This window comes from Oncorhynchus tshawytscha, linkage group LG05, assembly GCF_018296145.1.
Source record: "Oncorhynchus tshawytscha isolate Ot180627B linkage group LG05, Otsh_v2.0, whole genome shotgun sequence".
Classification (NCBI taxonomy): domain Eukaryota; kingdom Metazoa; phylum Chordata; class Actinopteri; order Salmoniformes; family Salmonidae; genus Oncorhynchus; species Oncorhynchus tshawytscha.
The window spans coordinates 48,095,208-48,121,940 of record NC_056433.1 but is presented as its reverse complement, the minus strand read 5'-3'; the positions used below and the strand labels follow the sequence as shown (position 1 = coordinate 48,121,940).

Sequence of the window (26,733 nt, the reverse complement as noted above, 5' to 3'; positions counted from 1 at the left end):
TGCGGCCTAAGAGCTGTTTTAATGCGGCCCGTGAACGTCTTAGTATAAAATTAACAAATCAGTTTGAAACCCCTTAAGAGCTACTTATTTTGAGAAAACTGACAGAAGGTGACAAATGGGTCAAGTCAATTCTTAATGTATTTTGTTCAACCTTACTTGCATACAATAGTTTAAAACATCTCCAAACTAAAAAAAAAAAAAACACAGCACAAAAGGGTGAAATAGCATGCATCAATTCTTGTTTTCATTGTTTTTTCTAGAACATGTATGTCCCTTGTGCCAGTGTCCTAAGTGTATGATTGGTTGGGGTGGGCATTTACACTGAGCTGGTTCTGATTGGTCAACAGGCACATGGAGTGTCTGCCTCCAGCTCTACTGTTAATCCTTTGCTCAGGAGGAAAGCTTCTTGCTTTGGCTCCCTCCCTAGGAAGTTCTTGAGCATAATTTCAGCGTCCTCCGAGCCTCCGGGCTTTAGGATACAGTTTCTGTAGCCCAGCCCCACCTAGAAGAGATGGAAATGTATTTCATCAGCGTCAAGCAGATGACCATTGAAGCTGACAACAATGACATTTCTGCCATGGTGAAATCATTTGGAGTTCAAAAAGGCCAGTCAGACTACATGGCTCCAGTTCTAGAGGGCTGCAGGCAGTCACTGCTCACTAGCATCAAGAACCAACGATGCCTGATACCAACTACTCGATAAGAGCGGATGGTCAAGTGTAAAAACAGCATTGTAAATAACTAGCTGTGCCAACCTTGGGGTTCATGATGCCCTCCTGCTTGAAGCGGGCGTAGAACATGTCCATGGAGTAGACCTCGCTCCAGAGGTAACCGTAGTACTGGGCATCGTAACCACCCGCCAGGTGGCCAAATGTGGCTGGCATGTTGGTTCCTATGGGCACAATGGCGAAGGAAAAAAAAGGATATGTTTAAAAAAAACGGACAATAACTAAAGGAGTTGGCAAGACTGCACAAACAGATCTGGGAACAGGCTACCAAACTACAGCTGTGATAGTGCTATGGCCCATTGGTTGAGGTTGTCTCTGACCTGAGGATGCAGGCACGCCCAGTATCTCCTGGCTCAGCCGGGCGTACTCCTCGGCCGGGTCCAGCCCATTCTTGGTGTGTAAGGCCTGGTCCATTTTGGCCAGTACGATCTGACGCAGGTTAAACAGACCTGCATGGGAGGGAGAGGGTTAACACATTGACACACTGAAGCATCTAAACCCAGTAGCTCTTCAGGAGTCGTGCTGGTGACCACTGCCCAGTAACCTAAACACCGGCACTGGTGTAAAAGGTGTTATTAAGCTGGGTGTTCTATGAAAGAGCCCGGGTGTTGTTTCATGGTGACCCACCCGTGTTGGCCAAGCGGGACTTCATGAGTTTGTCCAGCAGGTCGTCAGGGATTGGGGCACCCGTCTTGTAGTGTTTGGACATGCGCTGCAGGGGCTCCTTCTCCCACACCCAGTTTTCCAGCATCTGGGACGGCGCCTCCACAAAGTCCCGCTCCACGTGTGTCCCGCTGAACATGGCAAAGTCCGCCTGGGAGCAGCAGAGGAGGAGAGACACATGCATCTGTTAATCCCCGCATCCTGTGGTAGAACTACTGTTAGACATCAAACTGGACAGGAAAGGGGAGGGATATATTATTTTGGTGTTCATATAGGTTTGATTACATTTTCTATACCATATTAAATATAGATTTTATAGTGAATGGTCATTGATGGAATACACTGTGCTCTCAGGTATTAAAACTGGAAAAAAGTCACTGCTTACAAACGTGTTTTAGGTTGATTTTACAGGTATTAAATAGCCAATGACGTATTGAGAGCAGGAAATATATTAACCATCACACTAAAATGCCTTTACTCAGTCAAACATTCATTTCAGTGCTTAGGAATTACACAACAATGTATACTCTATAGTAGCAATGACACCACACACACATATACATACACACCTGAGCGCAGAGCTGGTGCATGACGTGGCCAAACTCGTGGAAGTAGGTCTCCACCTCGTCGTGCTGCAGCAGGGAGGGGGCGTCGGCCGTGGGCTTGCTGAAGTTGGCCACCATGGCCGCCACCGCCATCTGCCGGGTCCCGTCCGACAGCAGACAGCCGGGCTGCAGGCCAAAGCAGGCAGCGTGGCCGTACTTCCCCTCGCTGGGAAGGGTTACACACAACCACCATGACTGGCTAATTTTTATTTTATTGTCTCCCCCATAATGTGGAGGAGGAAAAGGTGGACTCTTCTCTGTTTCAATTGCTGTAGACAAATTCAGAGCAATGAAATAAAGACTTTCCCCACCAAAAACTATTAAAATCCTCATAAAAAAAGATGGTTATATCAAAACAATCATCATACATAACTAATTGTATGCAGCCATCTTTAAAATCCTCTGCCCTTTTCAATCTCTTCCGTTTTCCTCCGACTCACCGTGGGAAGAGGTCCAGGTAGAACTGGCCCACCACCGTGCCCGTGGTGCGGTCCTTGACGGAGTAGAGGGTGACGTCGTCGTGCCACACGGGGGCGCCCCCCTCCACCAGGTCAAAGGTGAGGTTCAGCAACTCCTGGTAGATGTCCAGCAGGCCCCGGGTCACAACCTCCATGGGGAAGTACTCCTTCAGCTGGTTCTGGTCCACCGCGTATTGGGTCTCCTCCACCTACAGGGGGGAAGAGCAAAGGACAGATTCAATTTATCACTTCAAAACATTATCCCTTCAGGGGCAAATATAGACCACACAGCCCACTGGGTCATCTCTAACACTGCAGTGAAAAACACAGAGCTATGATTTTTTTTTAAAGTATGTTATATATTTTGAGTAGGGATTGATTGACGCTCAACGTTAAGTTGCAATCTTCCTACCATCATATCTAAGTTAATATGACACCAACGTCGATGAAACTTTGCAAATAAACTTGAAAGTACACAACACACTCTTGACACACACACTCGACATGATCCGTTCAGCCGTTACAGAAAAACACATGCCGGATTTTTCACAAAGTCGATAGCATTAGCATAATTGCCCAAACCTAGCTCAAATTCTAGACGTCGGATTAAAACAAGACTACAGCATCCATAAAATGACCACCAGACTTGGTTTTATTTGGACGGAATAAGTTGAGATGCAACCCGCTTGTACGTCGTACAATTTATCACTCTCACATGTCCAATTAGAACCAACGATGTGACACCTTTTTGAAGCATTTCCAACACACACTGAGAGACAAATTCACCTTTCAGCAGTACAATAACCTAAAATACAAGACAAATATACAGTGCCGAGTCGCTTACCAAGACGACATTGAGTGTTCCTGAGTGGTCTAGTTACAGTTTTGACTTAAATTTACTTGAAAATCTATGGCAAGACTTGAAAATGGCTGTCTAACAATGATCACCAACCAAAGTGACTGCGCTTGAAGAATAAAAATAAAAAAGTGCAAATATTGTACAATCCAGGTGTGCAAAACGACTTACCCAGGAAGACTCAAAGCTGTAAATCGCTGCCAAAAGGTGATTCTAACATGTATTGACTCAGGGGTGTGAATGCTTATGTAAATGAGATATTTCTGCATTTCATTTCCAAAAAATGTCATCCATTTTGAATTCAGGCTGCAAAGCAACAAAATCTGGATTAAAGGGTATGAATACTTTCTGAAGGCACTGTAAATATCATGGCTGTTTCTTTTTTTAAATTTTTTTTTTAGATATAGGCATATTGTAATTGTTTATATTTTAGCGTGACCATCTTACTACAATTTTTTATTTTTTATAAATACAAACATAATATTAAGCTGCATAATAAATATGACAAGAGGTAATGAACTGGCCATTGATCAGAACAGCAAATGATAAAACAGGACCATATTTGCAAAACAAGTGGTTCTGAGTTTGTCAATATTGCACAGATTAGATAATGGTTACAGAAATCAGGAAGGCAGAAAGGCTCTAAAGACCTCTATATCTATATGAATGACTCTGTCCAACACAACCTGTTGTTATGTTAAGCACCTACAGAGAAAAGAAAAGGATCCGATTCCCCCCTCAATCATACGGTGCATTCGGAAAGTATTCAGACCCTTTTTCCATATTTTGTTACAGCCGTACTCAAAACTGATTCAATTGTTTTTTCTCCCTCATCAATCTACACACCATACCCTATAATGACAAAGCAAAAAAATGTTGTTTTTTTTAAAGAAATGTTTACAAATGTATTAAAACATAGAAAAACATAAATACCTTATTTACATAAGTATTCAGACCCTTTGCTAAGAGACTCGAAATTGAGCTCAGGTGCATCCAGTTTCCATTGATCATCCTTGAGATGTTTCTACAACTTGATTAGAGTCAGAAAAAGAGGGAAACGAAGCGGTCTTCTGGTCAGACTCCGGAGACGGGCACATCGTGCACCACTCCCTAGCATTCTTCTTGCCAATGTCCAGTCTCTTGACAACAAGGTTGATAAAATCCGAGCAAGGGTAGCATTCCAGAGGGACATCAGAGACTGTAACGTTCTCTGCTTCACGGAAACATGGCTAACTGGAGAGACGCAATCCGAAGCGGTGCAGCCAGCGGGTTTCTCCACGCATCGCGCTGACAGAAACGAACATCTTTCTGGTAAGAAGAGGGGCGGGGGCGTATGCCTTATGGCCAACGTGACATGGTGTGATGAAAGAAACATACAGGAACTCAAATCCTTCTGTTCACCTGATTTAGAATTCCTCACAATCAAATGTAGACCGCATTATCTACCAAGAGAATTCTCTTCGATTATAATCACAGCCGTATATATCCCCCAAGCAGACACATCGATGGCTCTGAACGAACTTTATTTAACTCTCTGCAAACTGGAAACGATTTATCCGGAGGCTGCATTCATTGTAGCTGGGGATTTTAACAAGGCTAATCTGAAAACAAGACTCCCTAAATTTTATCAGCATATCGATTGCGCAACCAGGGGTGGAAAGACCCCTGGATCATTGTTACTCTAACTTCCGCGACGCATATAAGGCCCTGCCCCGCCCCCCTTTCGGAAAAGCTGACCACGACTCCATTTTGTTGATCCCTGCCTACAGACAGAAACTAAAACAAGAAGCTCCCACGCTGAGGTCTGTCCACACTCCAAGACTGCTTCCATCACGTGGACTGGGAGATGTTTCGTATTGCGTCAGACAACAACATTGACGAACACGCTGATTCGGTGTGCGAGTTCATTAGAACGTGCGTTGAAGATGTCGTTCCCATAGCAACGATTAAAACATTCCCTAACCAGAAACCGTGGATTGATGGCAGCATTCGTGTGGAACTGAAGGCCCGAACCACTGCTTTTAATCAGGGCAAGGTGTCTGGTAACATGACTGAATACAAACAGTGCAGCTATTCCCTACGCAAGGCTATCAAACAAGCTAAGCGCCAGTACAGAGACAAAGTAGAATCTCAATTCAACGGCTCAGACACAAGAGGCATGTGGCAGGGTCTACAGTCAATCACGGACTACAGGAAGAAACCCAGCCCAGTCACGGACCAGGATGTCTTGCTCCCAGGCAGACTAAATAACTTTTTTGCCCGCTTTGAGGACAATACAGTGCCACTGACACGGCCTGCAACGAAAACATGTGGTCTCTCCTTCACTGCAGCCGAAGTGAGTAAGACATTTAAACGTGTTAACCCTCGCAAGGCTGCAGGCCCAGACGGCATCCCCAGCCGCGCCCTCAGAGCATGCGCAGACCAGCTGGCCGGTGTGTTTACGGACATATTCAACCAATCCCTATACCAGTCTGCTGTTCCCACATGCTTCAAGAGGGCCACCATTGTTCCTGTTCCCAAGAAAGCTAAGGTAACTGAGCTAAACGACTACCGCCCGTAGCACTCACATCCGTCATCATGAAGTGCTTTGAGAGACTAGTCAAGGACCATATCACCTCCACCCTACCTGACACCCTTGACCCACTCCAATTTGCTTACCGCCCAAATAGGTCCACAGACGATGCAATCTCAACCACACTGCACACTGCCCTAACCCATCTGGACAAGAGGAATACCTATGTGAGAATGCTGTTCATCGACTACAGCTCGGCATTCAACACCATAGTACCCTCCAAGCTCGTCATCAAGCTCGAGACCCTGGGTCTCGACCCCGCCCTGTGCAACTGGGTACTGGACTTCCTGACGGGCCGCCCCCAGGTGGTGAGGGTAGGCAACAACATCTCCTCCCCGCTGATCCTCAACACTGGGGCCCCACAAGGGTGCGTTCTGAGCCCTCTCCTGTACTCCCTGTTCACCCACGACTGCGTGGCCAAACAGCAGAGGGAACACCCCCCCATCCACATCGATGGAACAGTAGTGGAGAGGGTAGCAAGTTTTAAGTTCCTCGGCATACACATCACAGACAAACTGAATTGGTCCACTCACACAGACAGCATCGTGAGGAAGGCGCAGCAGCGCCTCTTCAACCTCAGGAGGCTGAAGAAATTTGGCTTGTCACCAAAAGCACTCACAAACTTCTACAGATGCACAATCGAGAGCATCCTGGCGGGCTGTATCACCGCCTGGTATGGCAACTGCACCGCCCTCAACCGTAAGGCTCTCCAGAGGGTAGTGAGGTCTGCACAACGCATCACCGGGGGCAAACTACCTGCCCTCCAGGACACCTACACCACCCGATGCTACAGGAAGGCCATAAAGATCATCAAGGACATCAACCACCCGAGCCACTGCCTGTTCACCCCGCTGTCATCCAGAAGGCGAGGTCAGTACAGGTGCATCAAAGCTGGGACCGAGAGACTGAAAAACAGCTTCTATCTCAAGGCCATCAGACTGTTAAACAGCCACCACTAACATTGAGTGGCTACTGCCAACACACTGTCAATGACACTGACTCTACTCCAGCCACTTTAATAATGGGAATTGATGGGAAATGATGTAAATATATCACTAGCCACTTTAAACAATGCTACCTTATATAATGTTACTTACCCTACATTATTCATCTCATATGCATACGTAGATACTGTACTCTATATCATCGACTGCATCCTTATGTAATACATGTATCACTAGCCACTTTAACTATGCCACTTGGTTTACATACTCATCTCATATGTATATACTGTACTCGATATCATCTACTGTATCTTGCCTATGCTGCTCTGTACCATCACTCATTCATATATCCTTATGTACATATTCTTTATCCCCTTACACTGTGTATAAGACAGTAGTTTTTTGGGGAATTGTTAGTTAGATTACTTGTTCGTTATTACTGCATTGTCGGAACTAGAAGCACAAGCATTTCGCTACACTCGCATTAACATCTGCTAACCATATGTATGTGACAAATAAAATTTGATTTGATTTGAGTACACCTGTGGTGAAGTCAATTGATTGGACATACTTTAGAAAGGCACACACACCAGTCTATATAAAGGTCCCACTGCTGACAGTGCATGTCAGAACAAAAACCAAGCCATGAGGTCGAAGGAATTGAGCTCTGAGACGGGATTGTGTCGAGGCACAGATCAGGGGAAAGGTTCCAAAAAGATTCTGCAGCATTGAAGGTCCCCAAAAACACACTGGCCTCAATCATTCTTAAATGGAAGAAGTTTGGAACCACCAAGACTCTTTCTAGAGCTGGCCGTCTGGAAGGTTCCACTTCCAACAGGACAACGACCTTAAGCACACAGCCAAGACTACACAGGAGTAGCATTGGGACAAGTCCCTGAATGACCTTGAGTGGCCCAGCCAGAGCCCGGACTTGAACCTGATTGAACAGCTGAAAACAGCTGTGCAGCGATCCAATCTGACAGAGCTTGAGAGGATATGCAGAGAAGAATGGGAGAAACACACCAAATACTGGTGTGCCAAGCTTGCAGCGTCATACCCAAGAAGACTGTAATCGCTGCCAAAGGGGCTTCAACAAAGTACTGAATAAAGGGTCTGAATACATATGTAAACATTAATCCGTTTTTAAAATTTTATTGTAAATTTGCAAAAATGTCTAAAAACCTGTTTTGGCTTTGTTATTATGGGGTATTGTGTGTAGATTAATGAGGGAAAAACTAATTTAATCCTTTGTAGAATAAGGCTGTAACATACATTTTTTATTTTTATTTTTTTAAGTCAAGGGGTCTGAATACTTCCCGAAAACATTTTATATTGCTAAAATAAAGCTTTAAATAAACAAAAAAACAGGCAAGCACCACATACATTACGACAAGACAAAAAAAGCTCATGTGATCAAGCCTAATGGTCTTTTTAATTATAAAAGCAAAGCTGACTTACATATAATTTACAAAAAGCAGCTTGAAAAGGGTAGTGAAATGGGATAATGTCTTAGTTTGGGTTGGGAAGAACGCAATACATGATCTTGCATGCGGAACTTCCTTTCTTTTTTGGGCTTCAGACCAATCCCTGCTTCTCACATTAAACCGTTTTGTGTTTTTAATAAATATAGGCTTTGCACATACTGGTATAGCAATTATGTAATACAACAGCAGAATAACCTTTGCAATCTGCAACTCTGACATCCCCCCATGCCAATGTATTTATGGGTGTTAAAAAAAAAATACTGTTGGGTCCCCAGAAAAACAGAGCTGCAGACATTTGTCGTTTTTACCTATGGCCTACCTGGGTCATGAAGTAACGTGTGTCCCAGGCGTATAACTCGCCCTTGAAGGGCAGGCCTCTCTTCTGGCACTCCTCCTTCTTCAGCTTGAGGATGACATGGCGCTCCTCCTCCCCCAGGGGCTTCAGCTTACGGGCCAGTTCCTCTGGAGAAAAGGAAGATGACCTTATTGTCAAATGTACCCAAAGGAAATGTGTCTTCTGCTTTATCCCAATCCCTCCCAAACAGAGACACACACACACACACACACACACACACACACACACACACACACACACACACACACACAGGAGCAGAGACGTGAGGGGTGGAAACCGTGTGTGTGTTAGGTTTTTTGTCTGGATCAAAATGGACTTTAGGTTGCATGCGGGGGGCATAGCAGTGTGTGGTCAATGGCAGTCACCGACTGAACATTTTAGAGGCCCTATTGGCCGCAGAGACAAAATGTTGCTGTTTTAAAGGAATACTCCCGAGATTTTGGCAATGAGGTCCTTTATCTATTTCCCAAGTCAGATGAACACGTGGACACCATTTTTATGTCTCTGCATGCAGTTTGTGGCATTGATATGAGTCAAACATTTATTCTAGTGTCAAAATGGAATACAAACTGTAAGTAGGATAACTGGTCATAAAGTAAGTCTCGTCCAAAACAGAGTTTTGTAAGTGCGTTCGTCACAACTTACTTGAGGGTTGGGTATGAAGTACTTACATGCCCACTTTTGCCAATGATGCCCAATTGAGACAATGCGTTGTGGTCAGCACCCAGCCGCCATGTGAAATTACTGGACAATGTTGTCAAGTCTGTATATGGGTGCAACGCACGCACATTTCGCTCAACAAATAGGAGTGAAAATGGGCTCCCATTAAATTGGTGCAAACTTCCAATGCATTTAAACAATATGGCCAGGAATGGATTATATCTGTTGAAATGCTTTGGAAGTTTGCTAGCTAAGTACAAGATAGCTGGTACTACCTAGCTAGTAGCTACCTTTGGCTGTACAACATAACGCTAGCGAGCCAGGGTTAATTTGCTAAATTACTTCGCTACTATGGCCTAGTTATTGCCTTACCTCCTCACGCCATTTGTACACACTGTATATATACTTTTTTTTTTTTTGTAAGTGCTGTTATTGTGAAGTGGAAACGTCTAGGAGCAACAACAGCTCAGCTGCTAAGTGATAGGCCACACAAACTAAAAGAACGGGACCAGAGAGTGCTGAAGCATGTAAAAAATAGTCTCTCCTCGATTGCAACACTCACTACAGAGTTCCAAACTGCCTTTGGAAGCAACGTCAACACAATAACTGTTAGTCGGGAGCTCCATGAAATGGGTTTCCATGGCCGAACAGCCGCACACAAGCCTAAGATCAACATACGCAATGCCAAGCGCCGGCTGGAGTGATGTTAAGCTTGCCGCCATTGGACTCTGGAAATGCGTTCTTTGGAGTGATGAATCATGCTTCACCATCTGACAGTCTGATGGACTAATATGAGTTTGACGGATGCCAGAAGAACGCTACCTGCCTGTATGCATAGTGCCAACTGTAAAGTTTGGTGGAGAAGGAATAATGGTCTGGGGCTGTTTTTTTTATGGTTCAGGCTAGGTCACTTAGTTCCAATGAAGGGAAATCTTAAAGCTACAGCATACAATGACATTCTAGACTATACTGTGCTTCCAACTTTGTGGCAAAAGTTTAGGGAAGGCCCTTTCCTGTTTCAGCATGACAATGCTCACGTACATAAAGCGAGGTCCATACAGAAATGGTTGTTCGAGATCGGTCCGAAAGAACTTGACTTGCCTGCACAGAGCCCTGACCTCAACTCCATCGAACACCTTTGGGATGAATTGGAACGCCGACTGCGAGCCAGGCCTAATTGCACAACATCAGTGCCCGACCTCACTAATGCTCTTATGGCTGAATGGAAGCAAGTCACCGCAGCAATGTCACCGCCTTCCCAGAAGAGTGGTGGCTGTTATAGCAGCAAAGGGGGGAACAACTCCATAATAATGTCCATGATTTTGGAATGAGATGTTCGACGTGCACGTGTCCACATAGTGTATGCGTAGGCATACCATCTTCATAAGCACATCAATATGATATTTACAGCATAAAAAGTTTTTATAAATGTATCTACACTCAAGCTGGGCGATGTTTCCACGTGTCCACACATGTAGCCTAGGGACATTAGTCATTCTGGGAATTGTCCCCCGGGAAAGATCTAACAGCGGACATAAGGAGAATAGAGGCAAGACAAAACTAGCCAGTTATAGAATACTGTGTTGTAGGACAGCTGAGCTGACTCCGGACAGGTCATTCAACTCGCAGTTGATACTATTTCCATGGTAACAAGTCTTTACATGACACAATGAAATTTTGAAACTAAGTTGCAAGCTACTTTTGTTGCAAAGTGTTGTAGAACTAGTGCCTTATGAAACACATCCCAGGCACTGGCTCTTGCTATCAACGCCATAACTGATTTGACAGAGAAATCAGCTAGCCAGCTGCTGTCAGCTTGGCTAAACACAAGGTCAGCAAAGGCTTTAGTCAACACATAGAACTGAATTAGCAGAACATCTTGAGATGGCGAGTCAGTCAGGAGGAGAGAAGTCGTCATCTTCAAATGAAATGGCAAAGACATGAAACACACACATCAAACCACGCCCCCAAGGCAACTCTTGATTGGCTTCAGTCATGGCCGCTAAGCATTTCTTAACGTCCAAGCTTCAAAATGAGGCCAAATCAGGAAGCTCAGTTGCTCTTTAAAGCTAATTCCCTGCAATTCTACACATTTTGCCATGGGGCTGATAGAATATATTGTCGTTTTAAAGCTAATTTCCTGCAATTCTACACTTTTTGCTATGGCTTAGGCTGTGTTCTTATGCTATCGGAGTGACTCAAACATAACAAAAACAATGGGGTCCCCATGCCATGACAAAAATAACCCTGAATGTACCATTTTGCTGATTGTTAGTTCTCAAAGATGATCTTATTTATAAAAAATTAAAAAATATATTTTTTAAAATAGGTCCATTATCTTTTCTACATGGTTTACACTGAAAACGTTTTTCCATCCTGAAAATTATGAAACATTTAAATAAATAAAAACCACTTAGGGTTGCTGGCCTAATACTTTTTTATGCAGAAAAAAAACATGTGTGAACTGCTGTCCTTCCATTTTTGCAATGTGAACCACTTTGTGTTGTAGCAGTTGTGTTTGTTAATGCATAGTTGAGTGTGAGCAATGCCCTTAACAAATACAATATGACATCAATACTTTTACTAAAACGGAACAGGGTGGTTACGGCCAGGGGGGGGTCAGGGCAGTATAGTGAAGCAGCTGAAGCACTACATTGTTTCTGATACAACTGACAGCAGCTAAGAATAGTTAAATATACACTGGTCAGTTGGAAGTGGAACAACGGACCATAACAACCTTTCAGATAGTTGTACCCAATCTCGATCAGTAACACCCACCTAGGAAGCCGGCCACCTTCTTGCCAGACTTGGCCATGTTCATCTCCAGGACAAAGTCAGCGTGGGTGGTGAAACCCAGCAGGGAGCTCTTCTGGGCTCTCAACTGCACTAACTCCTTCAGGATGGCAGAGTTCTTCTACACCAGGGTAAAAGACAGAGGGTGAGGGCTGAAATTAATTCCAGGGGACCATTTTAAGTAACTATACAGGTTATCCTTGGTCCTTTACAGGTTATCCTCCTTGGTGCTCAGAGAAAAAAAACACAACTGTTGTCTATTATCAATTTTGGCCGACGTAAACGTTCATTTCGGGCAGCAGTTCAGACTTTCTTTGAGTTTCTCAGGGGCTCAGCGATTTTCTCTAGTCAACGCTCTCCCAGTACAGGATAGGATCTCGGTCTCACACAAAACAGACAACGGCTCACCTCTTTGCACCGAGAGTTGAAGGCCTCCTCCAGCTTCTTGCGGGTCTCGGGGATGAAGCACTTCTTCATGGTGGGGAAGTAGTGGGGGTACTTGAGGGTGATTTTCAGCTTGTCCCCATCCTTCTCCAGCGAGCTCAGGAAGTCCTCAGGGAGACCGCCTAAAGTGCATCGTCAGACATGGCACAAGTCCTACTTATGGATTTACTTTCAATGTTAGTGATTTTTGATTCTTCTTTTTTTTAAGCAATCAAATTAGAAACCTGAAAACACATTAGATCTTTCATATAGCTAAGAATGAAACGTTGAAATTCTACAACAGTTTCCATAAGTGTCCTTCCCCTTAATGTTGCGGAATCAGTTAAGGTCGAACAACACAGCAACTGTCGTAGGAAGTTAGGTTTTTTGCATCCTTTTGATGGTGACTGCTACAAGAGAACAAGGACGGGTTCGATAGGAGCCTGGGACCTTATAGCTTGTAAAGAGCCAGGTTGGGATGAATTTCACTTCAGGACACTGACTCAATTCAGTAGATAGTATACTGAAATTCAAATTCAGAGGGCCATCTATTTTTAATGAAGATATTTTAACAAATTGGAATTGATACCAATACTATTGAGTAATATTTAGTTACTATTAATGGATAGTACACATTATTGCCATTAGTGGATAGTACACATTATTTCTATGAGCAAAGGTCCAACAACAGAAATGGGGTCTCAGAACAGACCGCGTGAACATGGTCTCACCCAGCTCCTCTCTGGTGAAAGTCAGACTAGTGGTGTCTTCGTTCAGGTGCTTGTTGAAGTCAATGCACAGGTTGCTCAGCTTCTTCTTGATCCTCTTGACTTCCTGTTTGGATTAGATAGATAAAGTCAATAAGTTGACAACAATGAACCTACTGTAGATCAGAGTATAACACGAGTCATTCCACCTCAAAAAACACAAGAAAGAAGATTGACACCCACCATCTCAGATTGTTCTGAAATCATTTGTTGGGAACAGATAAGATTAGCATTCCTGAAACATTGTTTCAAGATCATTTGAACTGTGAGAAATCAAGCTTAATCGACTGCATCCAAAATTGGCCATTTCAATTTATAGGATTCATATACTATTCAATAAATATAGTATATGAAACCTTTTAATGAATAAGACGTAATCCAAAACCTACGGACCACCCCAAAGGCAAGTATACAGTATTAATTTTGTATGTTTGACAAGTAGTATGAATCTGCGGCTTATATTATTCTTTATTCATTCTATGTAATGTATTCAGTGAATTTGGTGGATTTTCCTCCGCTGTTCAGAAAAATTAGCCATAGAAGTCACTTGCACCCCCCCCCCATAAATTAGAGTGAAAATACCAGATTTTTCTCACTAGATGCTGCTGTTACTGCCACACACTTTTATCCATGTTGCTGGTCTCTTGTGTTTCTTAAATGGTTCACGAAAATGCTCGTGCAACTTTGGGTAGACAATCAATAGTTTTTGCTCATGGTGAAAATAAATAGTGTGGTCATCCTCACAAACCAAGGCAGTCCTCAATGAAAGCAATTCAGTTGGTCTCTTAGCAACCCAACTCCTCTCAAATAATCCAACAAATGGCAGCTCTCTGAGAGGGTTATCCCTATGGTGCAATTCTCATATGAAGACTTTTCCTACAAGTCCAAAAATGTGATGGAGAAATGGGCTAGTGACTAAAATGTGACATCCCTAATAAAATAATACAATTATAAACCATTACAGAGCAGTCTTTTGTTTTTCAATAAAAATGGTTAGAAAAAAATTCTGTTGTTTGACTAGTGACATTTAACATTAAACCCAACACCATTACAAAACAATATACAGTGTGTATTTGGGACTTTTACCATTAGAGACTATAACATTGAAACCATAAGAACTGCTGTTAGTTTGCTTGTTCACCAGGAATGTTGAATCCAGACATTTTTGGAGTGAATAAACTGAACATACATTGTCTGTTTCCTGGACACAGGTTAAGCCTAAGAGGTGTGTGTTTGAATTGCTTTCATTGAGGACTGGCTTGAATTGTATGGATGACCAAACCTTTTATTTTCATCATGGGCAAAAGTTATTCGTTTTCTACCCAAATTTGCAAAAGGGTCCATTTAATAAACACAAGAAATCAGCTATATGGATAAAAGGGTGTGGCAGTAACAGCAGGAAGAGCTGCATCCATGGTCAAAAGTGGTACTTTCACATTCATTTATGGGGGAAAAATACAAGACTTCAAAATGGCTAATTTCTCTGACCAGGGGGGAAAAACGTCACCAACTTCACTGAGAATACATTACATAGTATGAATAAACAATACACCAAGCCACAGTTTCATACTACCTGTCAAACATAGAGAACTGATACTGTATACTGGCCATTGGGGGGGCGGGGGTGTTCCGTGGGTGGCTTTTGACCATTTATTTGGATTCCTCGCATCACTGTTAACCCCCCGAGGTCGATGTCCACGCCCCAAGGTAATCTAAATAGCATACTACAGAAATCCCCATAATTGTCTGTCAGTTTAAGAGATATCAGGTTGTTTTGCATTGGATGCGTCTCAATCCACAGCATCCGCCTATATCGCACTTCCGCATCTGCAGTGAAAGGTGACAGAGCTAGAGCAGTGCTTGTCAGACCATGAGACATCCCGAAAATCTGCCATCACAAAATCGTCTGAACGGGTTGGCCTGAAAACTATTATGACCCCTCTATGGAAGGGGGTGTTCTCTGTTTTGCTCTATGACGTCCACAAGTCAGTACAGCCGATCTGCCTACTTCTGTCTGTAGCGTCCGAACACTCTAGGCCTCACAAGTCCTATCTGAAGGTCAGCCGGTACCAGTTGCAAAAAAAATGGAAGTATATATGGAGACTTTTTAGGGCCAAAAATGAGTTAAACACGTAAATAATTCATTTAAATATTTTTGTGGATACTTCAAAGAGTCTTAAAATTCTAAATCAAACAGCTAAATGACCCTTGGTATCACCTTAAAAAGTGGTGAGGTCCAAATCAGATGTTGGGTATTACATTTAATGAATATTATATGAAACCTCTGAATTGAAAATGCCAATTTGGGTTCATTTCTAAGAGATACCATTTGAAATGAAATGGAACGATCCACTTGGAAATGAGCGTGGCCGTGATATCCATCAAGGTCACTTCCTTTGAAAACGGTAAAGTCTCTTACATCCTGTGTTTCTTTGGGCAGGTGGAGACCATTCCTTTGGCCCAGCTTGATCAGCCTCTCCATGTACCTCTTGGATTCCTGAGTAAGCGTGTCACCGTCAACCTTGCGCTGTGAGAGGTTAAAAGCAGAACTCAGCCAATGAGAATGATACTCCACGCAACCTTTACATAGCCATGGGATAATTCTGAAGACAACATGAGGCAAGAGCATGTAAAAACATACAGGCTATAGAGATCTTCCTAGGTACAGCTCAATAGGTCAAAGTGGATCACCTTTTCCTCTCCTTTATTAGTACTAATATAATGAAGTGGGAAGATGAAAGCACATCCACTGCATGCATTTTCAGATCAGTGTAGATGAAGAATAAGGAGATGAGGAGGAAGCAACTACAGACTATTGACATCTTATCTACGGACTATTGGGACCTTCCATATTGATCTCACACGGCCCTCCTCACCTCCAGCGCCACGATCCTCTGGTAGACGTCCTCCCTCATGCTCATCTCCACATCAAACTCTGACAGCTTCTTGTCGGCGTCGGTGCTGGCCGTGCGCACGTCCTTGGAGGAGGATACATGCTGGGGGAAGTCCAGCATGTTGCGGTCAACTGGAATAACACGTCAAAATGTAAAAGTGAGCAGTTATTATGAGTGTCATTTTCATTGTACGTGATGCTATGTATCATGAGGATTATATATCGTGCTTTTTCAGTGGTCAAAGTGCTTTCATACTGAAATGGGGGGGACTCAATCCATTACCAATGTGTAGCACGCACCAACAGTTTATAAATAACAGTCTAAACTGACCATTGTCAGCTTGAAACATAGGTTTTGTAGATTATTTCATCACTACACACAGTCTTAACAAAAGGCCTAAAATTATGAAAAGCAGTAAGGCAATGATAAAAACAAGCTCTTTTGGATTAGGTCATTTGCTGCCTTGAGTCTATAAAAGGCTACAACTGACTGATTTAACATGTAGAGTCCAGTGTCCACTGCCTATTGTAGGGAGCATTGGCATGTCAGCTAGTTTTTATGTAAAAAGTGCTGATTTGTCTATACCATTGCATACCTCTTTCGTGCCAACTCAGACATTTTCCCAATCGCTTTCAAGGCCAGTGGAGTAGATGCTAGTTGTGGTTGCTATGGACTGAACCCACTACACATCATAACCTATTAATTTCAATCCACTGTGGTCATACAGGAAAGGGGTTGAAGAAATGATGCTATTTTGGAGTCACACCCACCTGTGTACTCCACCTCCACATCAGCGAGAGCCTTCAGGGTGTTCTCATAGGAAACACTGGCCAGGTCCAGGGCCCCGACACAGTCATATACCTTTTTGGTCTTGGCAATAACCTCATCCGAGAGCTGATTGATTTGCTCGGGGGTCAGGTCCCAGTGCAGGCGGTTGTCAGCACAGACTGGCGCACCAGTGCCAGATGCCAACTCTTCTGTTGGGTGAAAGAAAGGTTGGACATGAGTTGGATGGTTCGTCTTGGAAAAGGCCTACTTCTAAAGCGTATGAGGAAATGTTTTGTTTCACTATGCAGGGGATGAGTCATGGCATTCAATGGCATGTGGTATGAACTAGGTAGAGTTTCAGTATTGTTCATGTGATTCGAAGATACTGTGGCAGGTGTATTATCAGAAGTACAGTCGTGGCAGAAAGTTTTGAGAATGACACAAATAATACATTTTCACAAAGTTTGCTGCTTCAGTGTCTTTAGATATCTTTGTAAGATGTTACTATAGAATGGTGAAGTATAATTACAAGCATTTCATAAGTGTCAAAGTCTTTTATTGACAATTACATGAAGTTGATGCAGAGTCAATATTTTTCAGTTGACCCTTCTTTTTCAAGACCTATGCAATCTGCCCTGGCATGCTGTCAATTAACTTCTGGGCCACATAATTCTTATTATCACATAATAATTCTTGCATAATCAATGCTTGGAGTTTGTCAGAATTTGTGGGTTTTTGTTTGTCCACCCGCCTCTTGAGGATTGACCACATGTTCTCAATGGGATTAAGGTCTGGGGAATTTCCTGGCCATGGACCCAAAGTATCGATGTTTTGTTCCCCGAGCCACTTAGATATCACTTTTGCCTTGTGGCAAGGTGCTCCATCATGCTGGAAAATGCATTGTTTGTCACCAAACTGTTCCTGGATGGTTGGGAGAAGTTGCTCTCTGAGGGTGTGGCTGTGTTCTTAGGCAAAATTGTGAGTGAGCCCACTCCCTTGGCTGAGAAGCAACCCCACACATGAATGGTCTCAGGATGCTTTACTGTTGGCATGACACAGGACTGATGGTAGAGCTCACCTGGTCTTCTCTGGACAAGATTTTTTCCGGATGCCCCAAACAATCGGAAAGGGGATTCATCAGAGAAAATGACTTTACCCCAGTCCTCAGCAGTCAAATTCCTGTACCTTTTGCAGAATATCAGTCTGTCCCCGATGTTTTTCCTGGAGAGAAGTGGCTTCTTTGCTGCCCTTCTTGACACCAGGCCATCCTCCAAAAGTCTTTGCCTCACTGTGCATGCAGATGCACTCACACCTGCGTACTGCCATTCCTGAGCAAGCTCTGTACTGGTGGTTCCCCAAGCTCGCAGCTGAATCAACTTTAGGAGACGGTCCTGGCGCTTGCTGCACTTTCTTGGGCGCCCTGAAGCCTTCTTCACAACAATTGAACCGCTCTCCTTGAAGTTCTTGATGATCTGATAAATTGTTGATTTAGGTGCAATGTTACTGGCAGCAATATCCTTGCCTGTGAAGCTCTTTTTGTGCAAAGCAATGATGACGTGTTTCCTTGCAGGTAACCATGGTTGACAGAGGAAGAACAATGATTCCAAGCACCACCCTGCTTTTGAGGCTTCCAGTCTGTTATTTGAACTCAATCAGCATGACAGAGTGATCTCCAGCCTTGTCCTCGTCAACACTCACACCGGTGTTAACGAGAGAATCACTGACATGATGTCAGCTGGTCCTTTTGTGGCAGGGCTGAAATGCAGGGGAAATGTTTTTTGGGGATTCCGTTCATTTGCAATTAATTGCAATTCATCTGATCACTCTTCATAACATTCTGGAGTATATGCAAATTGTCATCATACAAACTGAGGCAGCAGACTTTGTAAAAATGAATATTTGTGTAATTCTGAAAACTTTTGGCCACGACTGTACAGAGCCATTCCACTCGTGGTGCTGTTGCACCCAATTGAAACCTCGTGTTGTCAGTTCTAGCTTTCAGCTTGCTTGTGTACAGTTGAAATTCTGTGTTACCTGTTGGGTAATTATATTCTGTTGCATCCTGTGGTGGATTCAAGGGCGTCCCAGGGACTCATCTGGGCTAAGTTAAATGGTGAGTTCTCACTCTGTTGTTCGAAAGACCTCTTTGGTACAGCCTCTCCCATAGTTCGTTTGGCTACCCGTTACGAAAACAGAAGAGAACGTTGGGTTATGGATGTAACCTTGGTTCTCTCTGAAGAATAACAGGTTGCCAATCTTTCATGTCGTTCCTCCACCTCTGTGGGGTTTGAGTGAAGTAATGGACAGTGTGTCACACCACACCTTTTATAGTAACAGGTCACGTGGGTACAGTAAGGGTGTGGCGTGACTGTAAACATCTTTGATACTAAGCATCTCAAATACATCGCGTGAAGGGGAAGGAGTTCCCATAGGTCGTCAGGCGACCTACTTCTCTACTCAGAGAACCAAGGTTACATCTTTAACCCAAAGTTTTGTACCACTGATTTTGTCACAAGTGGCTGAGATGTGCAGGACTTAAAATGTAGAGTTAATGAAATGGCACAGGAAAGTTTGAGGCAGTCTCTATAAAAGGTTACTGGCCACACAACAATAAATGGATTTGACAGTCAAACTATCAGTTAAAGATGCACTATGTAGTAATTGCTCTGCCATTTCCTGGTTGTTCAAATTCTAATAGTTCGCCTGATTTCAGATTGTGACAAATCAAGCTAGTGTAGAGAATCAATGTACCTTCTAAATCACTGTAAAATATATTTTCAATAACCAAAAATATCATATTTTCAGCTGTGTGAAGCTGGTGAACAAAACCTTTAAGTAAAAGAAGCAAAAACAAAACTTAAGATAGGAATAGTGCACATAGAAACATATCTACCTCTTCTTAGACTTGCTTTAAATGAGAAGGAGATCTAAACATTCAGTTTAGAGGTTGACTGATTATGATTTTTCAACGTTGATACCGATTATTTGAGGACCAAAAAAGCTAATACCGATTAATCGGCCGATTTAAAATTTTACAAAAATGTATTTGAAATAATGACAATTACAACAATACTGAATGAGCTTATTTTAACTTAATATAATAATCAATAAAATCTATTTAGCCTCAAATAAAATGAAACATATCCAATTTGGTTTAAATAATGCAAAAACAAAGTGTTGGAGAAGAAAGTAAAAGTGCAATATGTGCCATGTAAAAAAGCTAACGTTTAAGTTCCTTGCTCAGAACATGAGAACATATGAAACCTTTTAACAGGAGTCTTCAATATTCCCAGGTAAGAAGTTTTAGGTTGTAGGAATTATAGGACAATTTCTCTCTATACGATTTGTATTTCATATACCTTTGACTATTGGATGTTCATATAGGCACTTTAGTATTGCCAGTGTAACAGTATAGCTTCCGTCCCTCTCCTCGCCCCTACCTGGGCTCGAACCAGGAACACATCGACAACAGCCACCCTCGAAGCAGCGTTACCCATCGCTCAAAAGCTGCGGCCCTTGCAGAGCAAGGGGAACAACCACTCCAAGTCTCAGAGCGAGTGACGTTTAAAACGCTATTAGTGCGCACCCCGCTAACTAGCTAGCCATTTAACATCGGTTACACCAGCCTAATCTCGGGAGTTGATAGGTTTGAAGTCATAAACAGCTCAATACTTGAAGCACAACGAAGAGCTGCTGGCAAAATACACGAAAGTGCTGTTTGAATGAATGCTTACGAGCCTGCTGGTGCCTACCACCGCTCAGTGAGAATGCTCTATCAAATCATAGACTTAGTTATAACATAATAACACACAGAAATACGAGCCTTAGGTCATTAATATGGTCGAATCCGGAAACTAACCTTCGAAAACAAGACGTTTATTCTTTCAGTGAAATAAGGAACCGTTCTGTATGTTATCTAACGGGTGGCATCCATAAGTCATAATTACGTAAAATTCTGGCAAATTAGGTGGCCCAAACTGTTCCATATACACCGACTCTGCGTGCAATGAACGCAAGAGAAGTGACATGATTTCACCTGGTTAATATTGCCTGCTAACCTGGATTTCTTTCAGCAAAATATGCAGGTTTAAAAATATATACTTCTGTGTATTGATTTTAAGAAAGGCATTGATGTCTATGGTTAGGTACAGTCGTGCAACGACTGTGCTTTTTCCGCAAATGCCCTTTTATTAAATCATCCCCCTTTGTTAGGAAGAAATAGTCTTCACAGAGTTCACAGAAAAACGCTTCCCATTCATCCTGACGGAGCGTGAGAGGATCTGCAGAGAAGGATGGGAGAAACTCCCCAAATACAGGTGTGCCAAGCTTGTAGCGTCATACCCAAGAATACTTGAGGCTGTAATCACTCCCAAAGGTTCTTTAAGAAAGTACTGATTAAAGGGTCTGAATACTTATGTAAATTGGATATTTCAAGGGGTTTTAAATTATAAATTAGCAAACATTTCTAAAAACACAGGTGTTTTTTTTTCATTCTGGGGTATTGTGTGTAGATTGAGGTAATTTAAAAAAAAATTAAATACATTTTAGAATAAGGCTAAGGTAACAAAATATGGAATAAGTCAAGGGGTCGGAATACTTTCTGAAGGCACTGTAAGTGATTCATTGCCACTTGTTAAAACGAGTTTTTAGTGCTTGTGCCGATTATAAGGGTCTCCTCAATAAATGTTTTTTTTTTTTACACGTAATACTATTGTTGCACATGTATGAGCAGATAAACATAACATTTGCTATGTTTTCATTATAATCACGAACTGTTTCTGCATATTGGTTAGGACGCCGTTAACTGTGTTTTGACATTGGACTATTTATCAAAATGTCTCGTCAACAGGAAGCGTCAACAGGAAGCAGCAACGGAATAATTTTGGTTCTTTCTGTTTTAGTCATTTAAAATTGAACTTTCAACCTTAATTTCCAATGGTAACTGCAACTCCAAAAACGTGCTGCGATTGGTTTATTTTGATGATATACCAGAAATCACCAAAAAGGGTTTGCCCTGCCTTCTAATGGCACATATAATTAAACATAATGTTCAAATGTGAGTCGCTTGAAGACTCACGCAGTTCCTCTCTGCTTACCCCATGTAAAAATAGAAGTCCCCCACAGCACAAGTGCTTGCTTTTTTTGTGCAGGTATAGCGCACGTTCGGGACTTTTATTTTGACAGTGAGCGGGAAAGGAAGTGAGTCTACAACAGACCCACGTTTGGAAAGTCTGATTTATGTTTTATTAGACGTTTATGTCAATACCCCCCGGCCCAGCATAAGAACCAACCCTATAGACAATCGGCAAAGTTTAACTTTACTTGTATTTGACATCTGCCTTCCGGCGGACTATTCCGTTATTTTGTCAACTAATTCCTAGTAAAACTAGTGTGTAACGTTAAATACTAGCTAACGTTGCTAAAAAGCAGGTAGCTAACGTTACTAGCTAGGTAGCATTCAGAAAACCAAGCACAGACGTATTAATATGCATAACTTTGAGTTTGTATTCATTTGGCAATAAAGTGTTAGGAAAGACTTAACATGGATTCATTTTGTACTCACCTGTTGGTGCCATCTTCCAGAAAACCAAGTAGCAACGTTTTCAGAGCGCTTTGCTGTCTGTGTTTGCGATAAAGCGACTGTAGTGCGGGCATGCTTCAGCTACGTAGTGATGACGTCTAACCCTTGCGACGAAGTCAACACCTTTTTTGCTATCATCACCAGACCTATCAGCAGAGATACCTTTCTAATATCTCTGGCACCACCAGCTACTGCAAGAAGCACCTGAAGCAAAGGCAACTGGTAAGGATCATTTTTGCTAGCTAACATCTGTTGTGTGCCATAACGTATCGTTTTTAAAACCACACGTCAATGTCAACGAAAGTCGAGTAAATCGAGGTAAAGTGGTCCAAGCATTTTGTTATTGGCGTCATGGCAGTAAAGCTAATGTGCTAAGTAGGCTAGATAACTAACATTCTTTAGCTACAAGCAGCTAGATAGCCCTAGCTAAGATATCCATGTAGTTAAGCTTAATCATTTCTCATGCAAAACTAGACACCTAACGTGAACGAATACACGGTCGGAGTATTTTCACATGGTAGGCCAACTGTTAGCTCTGTTAGCCTTATTAGCTATCAGCAGCCGACCGTAAGCAACTTGCTAGAACATTCTAGCTAGCGACGTCTTGTCAAGTTATCAAACTTGCTAGCTAGTTATTAGCCTAGGATTAAGAAGCTATCTAATCAGATGACATGGTAACATATAGGTTTATTTGTTATAATACCGGTATGTGTAAATGTTACTGTTTTAGCTACCTACAATCTATCCCAATCAGTTTACAATGGAGATTTTTTTATTTATTTTACCTTTATTTAACTAGGCAAGTCAGTCAAGAAAAACATCTTAACTACCTGTTCAGGGGCAGAAAGACAGATTTGTACCTTGTCAGCTCAGGGATTTGAACTTGCAACCTTTAGGTTACTTTTCTTCTTTTCTTCTTCTTTTCTTCTTCAGGGTCCCTCACGATACACTTTCTACTAAGGGGTTTGGACCTCAATCCAAAATGACTGACACAAAGCGTCTTGCCTTCTCCATCATTCACTTTCTTCATGATCAACTGGGCTCTGGGAGTCTATCATCAGATGCTCAGGAAAGTTTAGAAGGTAAGCTTGAGTTGGGAAGCCAAGATTCAGTAAAAGGAGATGGACTCCTAGCCCATGTTGGAAGATGGTCAGGGACTCAACTGTTTCCAGTCATTGCCATTTCTCAACATTTGATGCTTTCCCAGTTGCAGTCCAATGCCTGGAGACCGCCTTCAATGTCTCGACCGACGACCAGACCCTAGCTGTCACTCAAACGCTACCAGAGATTTTTGCCTCTGCGACATTGAAGGTAAATTTAAGACATCTGCTTTATATGAAGGTGAATATGTGGTCAATAGTTTGTCTCAAATGTGTTGACTGTCTGTTGCAGCATCCAAACACCCTCCACGTGAATATAAACACAGCCACAGATTCCCCCACTGAGGAGGAAGAGGCAGAGGCTGAGCGACTCAAAACTGATGGTAGGACCTTCCCTGTAAATAGTTTGTACATTACTCAGTCTTCAATATCAGCTCTCTTCAAATGGGTCTATGGTTAAGCTGTTACATTCTATACAGCCTATACATTCTTCTGGCAAATAATTGTATGTGTTTTTCACTGTAGGGAATGATCAAATGAGGGTTGAGAACTATGGGGCAGCTGTGGAATTCTACTCAAAGGCTATTGCCATAAATCCCCAGAATGGAGTTTACTACTGCAACAGGTATTGGCCAACAAACTCCTGAACTTGGAGGATAATGTGACAATTATTTACACATTAGGTATATCCAAGTGTACATTGTCAATTTTCAAGCATGTATGGAGTTTGTCAAGCAATGAAAATTAATTCACATTTGTTTTTGTAAGATACTGCTAATTGTATGGTTTGCTTTTGCTAGGGCTGCTGCATACAGCAAACTAGGCAACTACGCTGGAGCAGTGCAGGACTGTGAACTTGCCATTGGCATTGACCCAAACTACAGCAAAGCGTATGGAAGAATGGGGTATGTTAGACACTAGTGTTCAATATTACAGTGGACATGGGCCAGTGTGTTGCTGATTTGTTATTGACTGATGGTTGACTTACATTGACTTCAACGTCCCATGCTTCCAGTTTGGCTCTAGCCAGTTTAAACAAACACACAGAAGCTGTAAGTTATTACAAAAAAGCCCTGGAGTTGGACCCAGAAAACGACACCTACAAATCCAACCTGAAAATAGCAGAGCAGAAAATGGAGACTCCAAGCCCAGTAAGTTGATAACATCTCAGCCACTATGGAAAATGCATATCATCAGGAAGCATGTGGGATGAATCATTGTTGATCATGTTGTTCTTAAATTATCTCCTTCAGACAGGGGGAGTGGGAGGAGTTGATCTGGCTGGGTTGCTCAGTAACCCTGGTTTCATGAACATGGTGAGTTCCAATTAACTAAAACAGGCCCTTTCAAATGAAAGATACTAGGAACAACCAGGCTGATCCACTATACTACTATAATGCTGTGTGCATGACACATGGGAAACTCTGAAAATACTACTTGTAAACTGTAAGCAACAAGTTGTGTGCATTCAGGTGCCTTGGTTTACCAAAGAGTAGAACTAGTATTTATATTAATTGTTGCGGCTGCTTTATCCTAGGCATCAGGTTTGATGAACAACCCACAAGTACAGCAACTGTAAGTTATCCATTTATTTTCTATAACATACTCTCTTTTTAGATGTAGCACAAGGACTTTGTAAATGCACTCTGAGATTCCATACTTGGTAACTAGCTTTGAGTTTAATGCATGTAGAATATACCACCTTTCTTGTCTGTGTTGTACAGGATGTCGGGGATGATGTCAGGGGCTTACGGGCCAATGGGACCTCCAGCAGCGTCTGGAGTAGGGCCAGGGCCTGGCTTAGGTGCAGGACCAGGGCCTGTACCAGGGTTAGGGTTGGGAGCCGGACCGGCAGCAGGAGTTGGAGTAGGGGGAGCGGGTCCGGGTGACATCTCTGGTCTCATCCAAGCGTAAGTCGACTACTAGCTCTACTCAGTCTGTGCCAAATATGACTTGTGTATTGTATTATTTGTTATTACATTAGGCTATATTATTGTATGTTATACCAATGACATCAGTGATAAACATGAAAGCATTTGACATGTGAGAGTATTAATAAAATCCATTAATGTATGACCTTTTTGTGACTTGTACTTGGTAACTGCCATTCCATCACCTCACTGTAACCATGTCCATTTAGGGGCCAACAATTTGCGCAGCAGATGCAACAGCAGAACCCAGAGTTAATTGAACAGCTGAGGAGTCAAATTCGCAGCCGGCCGTCTAGCGCTAGCAACGATGAGCAACCTTGACCCTCAGACGGGTAAGATGAACATTTTAAAATTACATTTGATGGGTTGGTCCATGTATCGTAGAGTTGTTTTTCTTTTGTACAAACTGCTCATGTAGCTAATCCTAAAACTGTCTGCTCTTTGTTTTTTTACAGAGAGAGATTTGTGTGTGGAAAAGTGAAGACGGCCTGTGTCCTTTTTTTGTAATTTGTATTATTCTCGCAACTCCGGGGACAAAAAGCTTTTCTTCACTGAGTAATTATTGCATGTGCAGCCCCTCCCTCCAAGGAAACCAGTCAGTGAAACTTTGATCAAATTTGATAAACCCACTGTCAACAGATATCTAGTCTGAAGTGTATGGATTGAGTGGATCTGTTATACTCCAATCTGCAATGTCATGCCAGTATAGCACTTGGTTTAACTGTTTAATGTTACTAATCCTTGCCAGTGAACTGAATCACTACACCCCCAGTGGACTAAATGCAGTTGCATCACTTGAACTTTGTCATTTCAGGTGCACAACAACATATTATTGTGATATATTTCAGCAGCCACCTTAATTTGAGAAGCATCTATTTGTACAGAGATATACTGGTAGGCAGAGATGGCATGTAGAGTACTGTCAACATTATGGGAATTAAATGGACCATTTCAAATAGGACCTTTTATGGTTGTTGACTTGTCTAGTGTAATCCAGGAGTTGTTTCAGCATTTTTCTTGAGTTGCAGGATAACACCTACAGTCCACTTTGTTCTTATTTTGTCATGAGAAATTTGTTTTTTCTAACAACATGGGTGGCTGTCTGTTTTTGTTCCCAATCTTTGATTAAATCGCACTGGTAACTTAGCCTA

General features: G+C 42.5%; 2 protein-coding genes and 1 non-coding gene across 3 annotated transcripts; 1 reads left to right on the top strand and 2 right to left on the bottom strand.

Moving 5' to 3' along the window:
• Positions 1–120: 120 nt before the first annotated feature.
• On the bottom strand, positions 121–22,651 carry LOC112250709 (thimet oligopeptidase). The gene is made up of 14 exons (XM_024421075.2): positions 22,534–22,651; positions 16,973–17,179; positions 16,185–16,333; positions 15,728–15,835; positions 13,273–13,375; positions 12,527–12,684; positions 12,104–12,239; positions 8,630–8,772; positions 2,437–2,663; positions 1,961–2,162; positions 1,356–1,542; positions 1,049–1,177; positions 756–892; positions 121–502 (listed from the first exon to the last, which is right to left on the bottom strand). The coding sequence occupies exons 1-14, from the start codon at positions 22,544–22,546 to the stop codon at positions 341–343; spliced, it is 2,061 nt and encodes a 686-aa protein (XP_024276843.1). The 5' UTR covers positions 22,547–22,651; the 3' UTR covers positions 121–340.
• On the bottom strand, positions 12,853–12,988 carry LOC112251881. The gene has a single exon (XR_002953749.1). It is a non-coding gene; the product is annotated as a small nucleolar RNA SNORA16B/SNORA16A family (small nucleolar RNA).
• On the top strand, positions 22,643–26,728 carry LOC112250710 (small glutamine-rich tetratricopeptide repeat-containing protein alpha). The gene is made up of 12 exons (XM_024421076.2): positions 22,643–22,773; positions 23,485–23,633; positions 23,759–23,862; positions 23,944–24,034; positions 24,177–24,276; positions 24,452–24,556; positions 24,667–24,802; positions 24,905–24,967; positions 25,189–25,226; positions 25,376–25,561; positions 25,792–25,914; positions 26,038–26,728. Exons 2-11 carry the CDS (start codon positions 23,534–23,536, stop codon positions 25,901–25,903), a joined length of 1,035 nt encoding a protein of 344 aa, XP_024276844.1. The 5' UTR covers positions 22,643–22,773; positions 23,485–23,533; the 3' UTR covers positions 25,904–25,914; positions 26,038–26,728.
• The last annotated feature ends 5 nt before the right edge of the window (positions 26,729–26,733 follow it).